We start from the raw sequence: 14,087 nt of genomic DNA, 5'->3' as shown, positions 1-14,087 counted from the left end.
TAACCCGACCTATTAATAAGGCGGATTGACCTGACCCAACCCATTTGACACGCTTAATAAACGAGTTGTGTTGGGTTGTCATGAATGTAACACAACCCATTTCAACCTGTATAATATTAAATATAACATCTATCTAGAAATAATTATATTTATATCCCAAAAAGCAGTGCATACACTTCAAGTCTTCAACCCACATTCAAAATAATATAATTCAACAAAAATATAACATTCATCTGAAAATAAGTTCTTTACACTTCAAAAGAAGTGCATACAATTCAACTCAAATTCAAAATAACAAAGTTTCACAAAATAAAATAACATATTTCAACAAAAATATAATATTCTTGGAACTCGCCAAATGCTAAGTATCAATATTAAAAGAATTTGAGCAAATAGTAGATTAATCCTAACTATGACCACGATTATCATCCATAGATTCTTTGTTGATGTCCAAATTCATAACATCTTTCACAAGCTCATCCAATTTCATTTGTGTAAGTTCTATGCCACCAAAAAAAAAAAAAAAAAAAAAGTATTAGTAGTTCTAAGGTCTATAAAGTTTTAATTTCCAATTATATCCCTTGTAAATTTTTGTAATTACTTACTTTTCTTTTTAAATTTAAAATATGTGTTGGATATAAAAAGTATTTGAAAAATCTAAAATAAAATAAATATTTATTTGTTATATGAGTTAAATGGGTTGTGTTAAGTGGGTCATTTCAGGTTGACACAAATAAATTGACGTATCAAACGTGTCTATTGCGAGTTACGCGGGTTGACCCATTTATGACCCGTTTCTTATCGTGTCACTTTCGGGTTGACCCGTTTATAACCCAAACCCATTAAGGCTCAACCCTAACCCGAAAAAACCTGTGTCGGGTTCGTGTCGTGTTCGTGGGTTGGGTCGAACATTGACACCCCTACCTATGGATGCCTTCATATGTCACCCCTTGCTCGAATTGGTCAATGGGGATGGAATTGATTAAAGGTTTGTTAATATCGATCTGGATACACAGTCTTGCGTACTTACCTCTGGCCTCCATAGCCATCTAAGAATTAATTCTTAAAACCTTCCCAATGGAGTCCCTAATTTGTTTTAGCACCTTAGTTTCATATAGCTCGAAAGGAAGCTCATTAAGTCGAATCCATACCGCTATAAGGGATACATTGGCTGTAGATGGCTTGAAAAAAGGTTCCCAAGGTCTTAAGGATAGGAAGTGTTCTCCGATGAACCAGGGCCCTTCTGAATCACGTTATCAATGTCCTCTTTGGAGTAAAATCTTATGAGAAAGAAACCACAAGTAAGGTCTACGTAGTCCATTCTGACTATTAGTCTCCACAACTGAAGCAGCTTGCTTTGCAAAAAGCTAAAACCTATAGTTCTTCCAACCAACTTAATAATAATGGCCTTCGACTAAGCCCTTTTAATGCGCTTCCTAGTCTCTCTGGATAGCTTGATCGCCACCCTACCTGGACCAACAAGATCGTTGTTATCCACGATCTCTTCTTCTGCCTTCGTATCCTCCTCCAATTGGTCAGTCAAGTCGAAGGCTTCAACAAATGCACCTGGTATTTCCCCTATAAGTTTGTCTTTGAAGGAAGCTCTAGTCTGATGGTCAAGGCGAAGATTGTCTATGGGAGGAGAGCCCTCCTTGACTGCACCATTGAACTCAACATGGTGTATATCCTTTACCTTCTTATTGCTATGGGCTAGCTTTGCTTCCTCCTCTCTAGAGAGTGTTCGTGGTTTCATGTCTCTACAGTAGAATTTGTTTTGTTTCATGGCTAGTTCAAGTTTATATAGAGCATAAACAAAAATTCCAAAATCCAAAAGAAGACAGTCTAGACATTGATGGCACGAGCCATAACACATGTGCACAACCTGGTAAAAAACCTTTCCAAGCTAGGTTACATCAAGTTATTTGAAATGTAGAAATATCTGCGATATTGGTGTGGATCATCAAGAGCGATATTTTAACTGATAATCTTCATGTTGACTATAGATTTTTTTTTTATGGGTCTGGTTAATGTGTACACTTAGGACACACATTAACCATTCATTTTAGGAAAGTTTTTATAGGAAATTGAAAAAGCTGTCAAAACAATGAATTACTTTTTCATTTTTTCATAAAAGATTTCCTAAAATAAATTACTAATATATGCTCTAAGAGCATACGTTAGTAAGTCCCTTTTTTTATATATTGAAAAAAAAAAACATAAATCGGTCAAAATATCTCATTCTAAGCACAAAAAAAAAATTATGTACATGAACTGATCAAAATCTTAGTCTTTATGGATTGGTCCTGATGAATTATAGTTTTTTTTTTTTTTGGTTAATCATTTGGACTTTCATTAACGGAAAAAACTAAGGAACAACATAAGAACAATCAGCCCTGCAAATATCAGAAATAACAACACGGAGGCTAGATTTATTATAAGAAAAAGACCTTCTAGGGCTGTACCATTGCAAGCTCCCTCTCTCCCCCTCCTCTTCAAACCCATACAATACTCCTCAATCCCAATTTAAAAATGCTTCCACTTAAACACATCTCCATTCTTACAATTAAATTCTTCATTTTGCCCAAAATTGTTGCTTAATAATAAGATTGTGTTTGAAAATAATTTATTTGTGATAACTTATTTGTATAGTGTTCATTTAAAAAAATATAGTTTTTAGTAAATTTTATATTAATATGTATGACAAAAAGTAAAAAGCAAAAAGCAAATAAGCAAAAACCAGACTTACTCTAAGCATATTATACCGGCTTGCGGGACAAAAAAAAGAAAATTTTCACTTCAAGAAAAATGTCAGTTGAAATACAACACAAACTTTTGTTTCCCTGCTAAACAAAGGAAAGAAGATCACATAGATATCTTTTTTTTTTTTAAGGACAATTATCAATCTTGACATATCTAGTGACGTTGAAAAAAATACAAAATTATAAGGTTATTAATTTTTACGATGGATCAGATGATCTTCACACAGATTCATCCAAAAATAAAGATCTCCACAGACAATAATCTGTTTTAAATAACCTTTTACAATTTCAAGTTCTGATCTGACAAGCCCAAATATTTGAAAAACTCAAACTTTGGCTTAATAATCTTATGTGCATTGAATGAATAAAATGTTGGATGCTTCATGGTCAAATCTGATATTTGCTGATCTCTGAAACCATGAGTTCTAAAGAACTCAACCGCATTGTATGCGTCACTTCCAAGAGCACGTGGGCCTTTGGTAAGCATTTTGCCAAGGCTACTACTAGAAAACCCCAATGACTCAAACAACTTCAAGTCGGGTTTCAGGGTATAAAGTACTGTGTAATTCAAGCTGTGGCAAACTTGTAATTAAAGCAACCATGGCTTCAATTTTATTTTTTATTTTTTTGGTAAAACCATAAGACATAATCCTTCTAAAAAATAAAATAAAATGATATAGTGTTATACATCATATTAAAACATTTGAAAACATTCTCATTAATAGTTTAAATATGAAGAAATTATTAATAAGAATTAAACAAAAAATTTTAAAAAAATCATATAATGTTTTCAATAGTTTTTTTTTTTAAATGAGAATGCTTTCTACATACTTAAACTATAAAACGTTATACTTTTTTTTTTTTTTTTCCATTTTCATTGATTTTGATCTTAAGTGACAAATGAAATGCTTAGGTAATATTGTGCATATTTGTCTAAAAATATATATATATTTTTTTTTATAGACTTGAAATGTGATTGTAAAAATTTGTAAATAGAAACATATGATATCAAATTATTATTTGGGTTTTATTTATATAATATAAATAGTTTATTTGTAATAAAAATTTATAGAATTATGAAGGGATAAATATTTTAGTCATGGTTTTATTATACATAAGAAGAGAATAAGTGAATTATTTTTGCCAATAGAGAATAAGTGAATTAAGTAACTTGTGAACAAGCTCTAGTTGCTCTAGAAGAAAATAAACTAAGCATGAACATCTAATATTGTTTGGTAATAAGTTCAAGTTCAGTTAGTTTTCGAAATAAAATTAAATGAACGAACTTGAAGTTTTAATATTGGTTTAGCTTGTTTACAACCATGTTTATAAAAGCAGTTAAATGACAGATTTTGCTGATAAAAAGAATTTTAAAGGTATAAATTTTAAATCACTTAAGTCAGCAATTAATTAATATTTAAAATATTGTATTTTATATAAAAATATTCCAACTACCTTTTAAGAGTAATACTAGCTATTGGCAAATAAATGATAGTACTAAGGTAACCTTAGAAATTGGGATTCAAGCACTCAAGTAAAGTTTTGAATTGCACAATGTAAATTCAAGCATTCAAGTACTATAAAGCGTATCTGAATCCAACAATGAGCCAACAACTTAATGAACAAAGTTCAAAGATCAGTCATTTTGAGAATTAATGTATTCCATTTCTTATTCCAGTATTTATAGGGTCAGTCAAGAAACAAGTTAACATAACAAATCAACACCAATCTTAGTTTCTCAAAATAAGTAATAGAACTCAATATCATTTGTTCTACAAAAGCATGATATACGCCCCATTGAAGACTTGGTTTTAATCTTGTGCAATCACATATACAAACCAAAACCTTAGTCTAATCGTAGCTAAGTTCGTTCATGGAGGTTGGTTTGGAGTATGATCAAATAGGACATTTCTATCATTTGTATTTTAAATTTCTATTTATTTCCGTTCTTTTTTTTTTTGTCTAGTCTATTTGTCTAAAGCTAGAAAACCTATCCTCCCTTTGGCCACAAAAAATTTTCCTTTTATGTGACCACGGAAATAATGTTCTTTTCAGATTGTCTAGAAGTACATGCTTATCCACAGTTCCACACACAATATTGTGTCAGTGGTGAGCTCCTATAAAATTGATGTTAGATTAATCACAAATTACCATCTCAACAGAACTTAAAAAAAAAAAATACATATATGCATTACACTTTTCTTTTTTGATCAAGCAAATACATTTTATTGTACATATCATACTCATTACAAGAAAATTTATGACGAAAGGGTTATAGACAAATTTGCACACCCCCACAAAAGTCCACAACAAAAACACAAATAAAAAATTGGATTTAAATAGTGCTTCTATCACATGATTATTTTATCAACAACAACAAAAAATTCCATTACTACAAGTAATTTTATCCAACAAGGATATTCACATTTTCTTCTTTTAAGGTACAATCTTGTAAGCTTTCATCTTATCTATCCAAGTAATCATTGAATCCTTGGAGTTCCTAAACCCCAAGAATCCGTGCTTCTTACTCTTATTCATACTATCTACATAATCCCCTCCCTTCAGCATTGCATCCACAAACCACCAAACTCCAACTTCCTCCAACTTTGTAAGTTGCAACTGATTCTCTCTCACAATCTTATCCCACACTAGACCTTTATCTTTCATCGACTCTACCAAGCTAACTTTCTCACCCTCCACAAACCCATAATTCTCAATCCCAAATTGCTCAGCCAACACATTCCAAAGATGCTTCCACTTAAAAACATCCCCATTGTTACAATTAAATGCTTCATTCCTCGCATTAGGATCTACCACAGCCCAAATTTGTTGCTCAGCAATAAGATCAGCATCCGAAGCCACATAATAATACTCCCAAGCCTCTTTGCTTCCAGGGAATTTCAAAGTAAGCCCCTCGTGCTTGCATATAGCCGCATATACACAAAGTGTGCCAATTATATTCATCAAACTATAGGGTGAAAACCCAAATATAGTATTAGGCCTATGGACTGACCAAGTCAAACCTTCTTTATTCTTAACTTCCTCAAACAAAATATCTTCCTGAGTGTAATAAAAATTGGGCACATTCAAACGTGGCATGTCCTCCATAAAAGGTGGGCTATGATGTTCAATTTTGCCAAAGGTTTCAAAGGGTCCTACATAGTGTTTGGCACCTGTTTGTAGGCATATGTGTTTGAGATTTGGCGCATGGGGGATCACTGCACGTAGCACGTTACAAAACATGGTACCGTTGGTTTCACAGTTTTGGGCCTCAGTGGGCCGACTAGCCCATGTGACATAGAAGATGTGTGTGACATTAGTGAGTTGGGAAAGTTTGGATTGGGTTTCTTTTGGGTCAGAGACATCGCACTGGATGTACTCAACTGGGTGGTCTTTGTTCCAATTTGGGCGTGGACGGCGTGCCACACCATAGACTTTCCAAGGTCCACCTGGGGTATCAGAGAGTGGCAAGATTTCAGCTAAGCTGTTGCCCACAATGCCAGTCACACCAATCACTAAGCCTACACTTCGGTAGCTTCGTGGTGCTTCATAATCTTCCTCATATTTCTTCTGTAAAATTCATAGAGAAAGAGTTAGCATATGTGTTGGTGTAAAAGATTCATAATAGCAAAGTCTTGGTGTATATAGAAAGAGTGAGGGAGTTTATACCTTTGCAGCGCCAACAGATCTTGCCCACCACCAGCTCATTCTGAAATTACTGTAAGTAAGAGGCTTGTAGATATGTAAGCTTAACTATTTATTTAGCCAAAGAAAAATAAATATTCTAATCTGATTTGTGTACTGGCTATCTGCTTCAACTTATATAGAACATAAAAAAGAAAATTCCAGAATCAGAAAGAAGACAGTCCACATAAATGACATAAGCCATGACATACTGTACTAGGCCTAACCTCACTGCATAGAAGACTAGAAGAAGTGAATGGATGAACTTGAAAGTTGAAAATGTTTAAAGTCAAATTTGGACAAGATTTCCGTTGAATACAATGGAGATTGGGATCAAAATGTCGACATATTTTGGACATGCGAGTGTCCTTATTGCTTTTTGTTTGCACAACCTTGTTGAAAAATGAAAACCTTTCCGATTTTGCGTCAATTTATCAACTATCAAGTTTGAAATATAGAAATATCAGCCACGTTGGAATGGATCAACAAGAGCGATATTCCACCGATATTCTTTCATATTGACTAATTTGCAACAATTGATATTCTTCATATTAGTCAGTTTGTACATTGCGATCCTGATAAGATCTTTGTTAGTTTGGTTTAGATGCCTGTGGAGTGGAGAATGGATTCAGATAAACGGGCTCTAATTGTTGTGAGAAGCAAAGATAGGTGAAGTTAGTGGCAAAAATGGCATCTAAGTGTTTATGCACAATGCATTTAACATGTCTTTTGTTTGTCAAGTCTAGCTGCCTGACCTAGAAAACTTATCCTCCTTGGGCCACAAAACCTTTGCCTTCAATATGACCACAGAAACCATTTTTTATTTAGCAAGTCCGGAGCACACAATTTCTCAGCTTATCGTGGGAAGTGTTTGATTGGTGTGAAAATTTGCATTGGTGGTGGGCTTGTTTAAAATTGATGTTTACATTAATCACAACTTATTAGTTTAATAGTATGTAAAAAAAAAAAAAAAAAAGTAATGTATGTATGAACAGCTCTTTTCTTTTCTTTTCTTATTAACTAGGCAAAAACACAATGACACAATGTATGTGGGTCAGCTATTGTACACACCCACTAAAGTCCACAACAAAAACACAATTACAAAAAGGATTAAAAGCATGTAGATCTCGCATGGATCGTATCGAACATTCCTTTACCAACAAGATGCTGCATCTAACATTTATTCACATTTTCTTCCTTAAGGCAAGGCCAGCCTAGGCTTAAGCCAAGCCTAGGGCCCCTTCAAGAGAAAGACTACCAAATGTTGGGGGGAGAGTGGGCCAATAAGTGTTTTTTTTTAATTGAAAATATTTGTACATATATTATTTACAAACTAAATATTATTTAAGGAATATTTAAATAAAAAGATTTATTTAAAGTTTTTGATATACTGCCTTAGACTTCAAGTTGTATTGAGTTAAGCCAGCTCTGTTTCAAGGCACAATCTTATAAGCTTTCATCTTATCTATCCAAGCGATCAATGATTTCTCAGAATTCCTAAACCCCAAGAATCCATACTCCTTACTCTTATTCATACTATCCACAAAATCTCCTACATTATGCAACAAATCCACAAACCACCACACACCAACCTCCTCCAACTTAGTGGGTTGTAGTTGATTCTCTCTCACAATCTCATCCCACACCGAACCTTTATCCTTCATCAACTCCACCAAGCTAACTTTCTCACCCTCCTCAAATCCAAAATTCTCAATCCCAAATTTTTCAGCCAACACCTTCCAAAGATTCCTCCACTTGAACACATCCCCATTGTTACAATTAAAAGCTTCATTTCTAGCACTAGGTTCCACCACAGCCCAAATTTGTTGCTCAGCAATAAGATCAGCATCTGAAGCCACGTAGTAATTCTCCCAAGCCACTTTGCTCCCAGGGAACTTCAAAGGAATCCCCTCGTGCTTACATATAACTGCGTACACACAAAGCGTACCAATAATATTCATCAAACTATATGGTGAAAAACCAAATATCACATTAGGCCTATGAACTGACCAAGTCAGCCCCTCTTTATTCTTAATTTCCTCTAACAAAACATCTTCCTGAGTGTAATAAAAATTGAACACGTTCAAACGTGGCATGTCCTCAGTATAAGGTGGGGTATGGTTTTTGATTTTGCCAAAGGATTCGAAGGGTCCTACGTAGTGTTTGGCACCTGTTTGGAGACAGATGTGTTTGAGGTTCGGCGCGTGGGGAATCACTGCACGTAGAACATTGCGGAACATGATCCCGTTGGTTTCACAATTTTGGGCCTCAGTGGGCCGACTAGCCCATGTGACATAGAAGATGTGGGTCACATCGGTGAGTTTGGAAAGCTTGGTTTGGGTTTCATTAGGGTTAGAGACATCGCATTGGATGTACTCAATTGGGTATTCTTTGTTCCAAATTGGGAGTGGACGTCGTGCCACACCATAGACTTTCCAAGGCCCGCCTGGGGTATCTGAGAGTGGTAGGATTTCAGCTAGGCTATTGCCCACGATGCCAGTCACACCAATCACTAAGCCTACACTTTGGTAGCTTCCTGGTGCTTCATAATCTTCATCAGATCTCTTCTGTTAAATTCATAAGAAAGAGTTAAATAAGGATTAGAATGATGTTGTTGTTGTTGTAGAGTTGTTGCCATAATCTGATAATTAGCTCGTATTTTTTTAGTTGGATTAACGAAGGAGAAGTGAGTGGCTATATATAAGGAATTGGGTATGGGCTTGGTATTCGTATGTTTCTTTTGTAGTTTATTTGCTAAATATGAGACAAAATATATATCATCTAATTTTCTTCTTCAAATCAGTTGATGAGTAAAACAAAAATATTTAGGTAAATTTTCATTTAAAACTCTAAATAAGTTTAAACTTTAGAGGTGGATCAAATTAAATCCTGTAATTATAAAAGTAACGTAATAAAAACTAAAGTTAAACCCTATAGTTTTTAGGGGAAAAAAAAAAAAAAAACACTTGCTAAAAGCTTAATTAAAGACATGTGGGTTCAGACTTAATTTGCTACTTCTTGAAATTTCTAAATTATCATATGTAAAGTATAATTTTTCAATATATATATATATATATATATTTATATATATAACAATGGAACTAGTGTTGGTCCTTTTTCGTTTTCTTAATCCTTGTACAAAATTCATAATAGCATATGTGTTCACATATATAGAAAGATTAAGAGAATTTATACCTTTGCAGCTCCAATAGACCTAGCTAACCACCAGCTCATTCTGAAACTACTGTAAGTAAAGAAATAAATAGGTGAAGAAATGGGGTATTGGGAACTATAATAAGAGGCTTGTAGATAGTGAAAAGTAATGCAATGCAAGAAGAGAGAAATAAAGGAAAAACAGAGAAGAACAAGAGAGAGAGATTTGATGGAAGAAAATTCTGTTCTTATTCATTAATGAAACAGATACGAGCCCCAATATATATAATGGTAACCAAATCCGTAAAGAGTGGGATTAACCAAACTAACTCTCAATCAATTGCTCCCAAACTCTGACACGTGTACACAAACAGTAACAGACTACTCCCTTCCCCAACTACACTGTGCTACCTGTAGTTTACCTCCTATTTTACCTATACTATCGGTCTTTTACCAGCAGTCTTGTCACCAACTGTGTCAGCAACTTTACCATCAGCAGCATGTGCCTGATGTGCCTTCACAGATAGAAGCTTTATTTTTAGCCAAAGAAAAACACTAGATATTTTAATTTGTTGTGTGTACTGGCTTTCTTGTTCAACTTTATATAGAACATGAAAGAAAATTCCAAAATCCAAAAGAAGACAGTATAGACATTGATGGCACGAGCCATAACACATGTGCACAGCCTGGATGAACACCTTTCCTAGCTAGGTTACATCAAGTTATCAATTTGAATTATAGATATTTTTTTATATATTGAAAAAAAAATCATAATTATAGATATTAGAATTATTGATATTCTCCAAATCTTATCTATAGGGATTGGGGCAGAATTATGGTGAATGCAAAAAGATGGTCAAAGACGTGAACTTTTTTTCTGAATTCGTTCAGAATATTTGGAAATTCAGAAAGAAATCATAAATTTTCATAAATATTTTCTCTAGATAACACAATCTCAAAAGAGAAATAAAAGCCTAATGTTATCTGTAAGTACAACAGCATCATTGTTTGCCATTACAGGAAAATTCACAAAACATAAAAGTTCACTAATTTTGTTCTATGAAACCAATCAACGAAACCTCTTTCATCCGAGCTTTATTTAAGAGCAACGTCAATAGACTCAAAACATTGCATTGCTAACAACACCTCCCAAATATCCCAAAAGCCAAAGACACATTCACATGTCATGAGCACTTTACTAAAAGACACAATCTTGTAGACTTTTATCTTATCAATCCAGGAAATTAAATATACAAGCTCTTCGTGTTCCTAAAGCCCAAAAACCCATGCTCCTTTACTCTTTTTCAGACTATCCAATATAGCCTCCCCACCCAATTTTAATTCCACAAACTAGCACACCTTAACCTCCTCCAACTTTGTGGGTTGCAACTTGCAAATGATTCTCCCACACAATCTCATCCCACATCGGACCCTATTCATCAACTCCACCAAGCTCACAATCTTACCCTCCTCTATAAACCTATACGCCTCAATCTCAAATTATCCATGGGTGTGCATGGGTCATGTTAAGGGGATTTTTTGACCTAACCCACTATGGTGAAACCATGAGTTAGACAATTTTTTATTACTATTATTATTAAATTGAGTAGAAAAAATATAAATATAAATATATTATTTAAAAAAAAAAAAAAAAAAAACAAAGATTAGTATCAATGTAACTCCTTAAAGGCAAACAACACTAATGACTAAACAACAGTAGTAAAAACAATAAGGAGAGGGTCAGACAAAGAGAAACGTACATAGAAAGATAGAGAGAAAGGGACACAACAAATATTGTAGAGTAAATATTGTAGGGTCAAACAAGTTAGAGAAAATATTGTAGAGTAAGAAATTGACCTGTAAGTCGAGACAAAGCAAAAACATTTAAAAATCGGCCACAAAAAAACTAAGAAATTAATAAAGAAAAAACTAAACATTGATCCACCACGGCAATAGAGATAAGCAAATAGAGCGAGAGAGAGGAGAGAGAGAAGCCAGAAAAAGAGAAATAGAGTAAGAGAAAGAAACTCAAGTACCTGCACCTAACACCAGAAGAGAGAACCGCCAAAGTAAGAAAGAAACCTTGGTTGAGACAACGCAAAATCATTTAAAAATAAATAAAAAGAAAACTAAGAAATCAACAAAGCAAAAAATAAATACTAATCTACCATGGTAAGAGAGCTAAACAAAGAGAGAGAGAGAGAGAGAGAGAGAGAGAGAGAGAGAGAGAGAGAGAGAGAGAGAGAGAGAGAGAGAGAGAGAGAGAGAGAGAGAGAGAGAGAGAGAGAGAGAACATTGAGAAATTTTATCTAACACCAGAAAAGAGAACTACCACAAAAAAGATAGAACCACCGCTGAGGCAGTGATGATAGTTGATGGACGGCAGTGACTCAGCAGAGGGAGAGAGGGTTCAAAAGGGAGTGAAGTGGGAGAGGGGAGTGGGAGGTGGCACATTAAGAGAAAAGGTTCTAGAGTTTGTGTGAACTAATTGATTTTTATATAGGATAGGAAGAGCTGGTTATTTAAAATTTTTTATTACTTATATAATATATTTTAAATATATAGTATTAAATATATAGGTGGGTTGGGTTGGGTTTGGTGGGTTTGAAATTTTATGACTCGAACCTAACTCGGCCCGCTATCAAAAAAAATTTGTAACCCAACCCACCAAGCCCTAAAAAACCTACCCAACCCTGTAGGTTGGGTTGGGTCGGATCAGTTTTGGTAGATTGGTGGGTTGGCTGCACACCCTTAGCCATCACCTTCCAAAAATTAAACACATCCCCGTTATTACAATTAAGCGCGTCATTCAGCCCAAATTTGTTGCCAAGTGATATTAGTGTGTTTAGGAACGGTTTATTTTTGGTAACTTATTTGCATAGTACTTATCAAAATATATTGTTTTTGTTTTTTGACAACTTTTATGTTTATAACTTAAAATGTGTGAGAAAAAGCAAAAGAAAATAAAATGCAAAAGCCAAATGCACTCCATACTGGATTATGAGGCAAAAAAGAAAACTTTCACTTTTTATCATCTTTTTTTTAGTCCTTTTAATAACTTGATAAGTGGAAAAATAAGGATTTAAACCTGAATGTCTATTGGAAATACTTAAAGATGTAAGTTGAACTACAACACACTTATTTTTTCCTATTAACAAAGAAAAAGATTAATACAATAAATTAACCATAAATCACATGAATATCTAGTTTTTTTAATCTGTTTTAAAAGGACGATTATCAATCTTTAAGCCCTTATTTGAGAGGAGAAAATGGAATAGAATAAAAAACTTTAAGCTTCACAAAAATTTATCAAAAATTAAAGATCTTCACAGATAATAATCTGTTTAAAATATAAACTTGCTTTTAAGCTATTGGGTTGCTCAGTGCCCACCAGCAAAATAATTTTAGACTAAAAAATTCAAAAGTTAACGTTACACAATTACGGAAATGTCACAAAGGAAAAAGAACTACTTTTTTCTTTTCATCTTAAAAAGACACTGCAACCCTCAAGCTTAGCTTCCAAATAAGAACGAAGCCTCCCAGCCCAGAAGTCCACGCTTGACGCCTGTGTCCAAGAAAAATAGATGTCATGGCTTGTGTCATTAACACACCCACTTTCAATTTTTTATGTAATTGGGTGAGCTTGCAATTGATATATTTAACTCTCTGATAGTCAATGACTGCTCTAGAAATTTTGTTCAGGGGTTCATTAAAAAATTTTAATAAAAAATAACTTGAATATATTGAGTTATCGACCAAAAAAAAAAATTAATACATGAAGTTTTACAATTTCAGTCTATAAGTATTCAAATTTTGAATTATGAGTATCTATTGCCAATGTGGATAGGTATGAGCCTACAATCATTTTATTTTGTTAAGTTTATCTAACATTTTTATTTTTATGCAGTTTTTATTATCTATTTGTTATTGTTTTTATAAAAATATTTTAAACTAAATGACTAAACTAATTAACTCATTGGTTTTGTATTAATAATAATTCACACAACCACAGTCATTCACACATAAAATTATACACTAATGTTTACTTAACCAATTAAATGCTTAGACAATCACTAACTTTACGATGTTTTTCTTAAATTTTACTAACTTTAAAACAAAAAGTTATTATAACATGATAACAATACACACACATGTAACAAACCATCTCTATTTCCTAATTATTAAATTATATAAATTTATATTATATTTATATTGTACACACAAACATTCATATACATCATAATTCACACAAATAACATTATAACAAAAAGTAATGCACACAATCAATATTAGACACACTCACACACATAATATAAATTTATAAAAAAAAGAGTGACACTTACAATTCACAAACACTTACTCTTTAGTCTTAGAGTTGGAAATACTTGTAATAAAGGTGTGCAAAATTTAAGTCAGGGTGTGCAAAAATATTTTTAAGAAAAAATTATAGTATTAAACTAAAAAAAATTATATACATAATTTTTTTTTTTT

At 33.3% G+C, this 14,087-nt stretch overlaps 2 protein-coding genes across 3 annotated transcripts; both read right to left on the bottom strand.

Moving 5' to 3' along the window:
• Nucleotides 1-5,071: 5,071 nt before the first annotated feature.
• On the bottom strand, nucleotides 5,072-6,564 carry LOC112016533 (3-oxo-Delta(4,5)-steroid 5-beta-reductase). Its single transcript, XM_024049088.2, has 2 exons — nucleotides 6,429-6,564; nucleotides 5,072-6,329 (listed from the first exon to the last, which is right to left on the bottom strand). Exons 1-2 carry the CDS (start codon nucleotides 6,465-6,467, stop codon nucleotides 5,196-5,198), a joined length of 1,173 nt encoding a protein of 390 aa, XP_023904856.2. The 5' UTR covers nucleotides 6,468-6,564; the 3' UTR covers nucleotides 5,072-5,195.
• An 863-nt stretch (nucleotides 6,565-7,427) lies between these two features.
• LOC112016511 (3-oxo-Delta(4,5)-steroid 5-beta-reductase) lies at nucleotides 7,428-12,052 on the bottom strand. 2 transcript variants are annotated; one of them, XM_065769362.1, is made up of 4 exons: nucleotides 11,929-12,052; nucleotides 11,633-11,678; nucleotides 9,639-9,687; nucleotides 7,428-9,010 (listed from the first exon to the last, which is right to left on the bottom strand). In XM_065769362.1, the coding sequence occupies exons 3-4, from the start codon at nucleotides 9,675-9,677 to the stop codon at nucleotides 7,877-7,879; spliced, it is 1,173 nt and encodes a 390-aa protein (XP_065625434.1). In that variant the 5' UTR covers nucleotides 9,678-9,687; nucleotides 11,633-11,678; nucleotides 11,929-12,052; the 3' UTR covers nucleotides 7,428-7,876. The 2 variants fall into 2 exon arrangements, with proteins under 2 accessions (XP_065625434.1, XP_023904840.1); XM_024049072.2 differs by lacking the exons at nucleotides 11,633-11,678; nucleotides 11,929-12,052 and having other exon boundaries at nucleotides 9,639-10,056.
• Nucleotides 12,053-14,087: the final 2,035 nt, after the last annotated feature.

This window comes from Quercus suber, unplaced genomic scaffold (assembly GCF_002906115.3).
Source record: "Quercus suber isolate HL8 unplaced genomic scaffold, Cork oak 2.0 scaffold_1125, whole genome shotgun sequence".
NCBI lineage: Eukaryota > Viridiplantae > Streptophyta > Magnoliopsida > Fagales > Fagaceae > Quercus > Quercus suber.
Note: the sequence above shows the minus strand (reverse complement) of the source record. Positions and strands in the feature narration are given on the sequence as shown.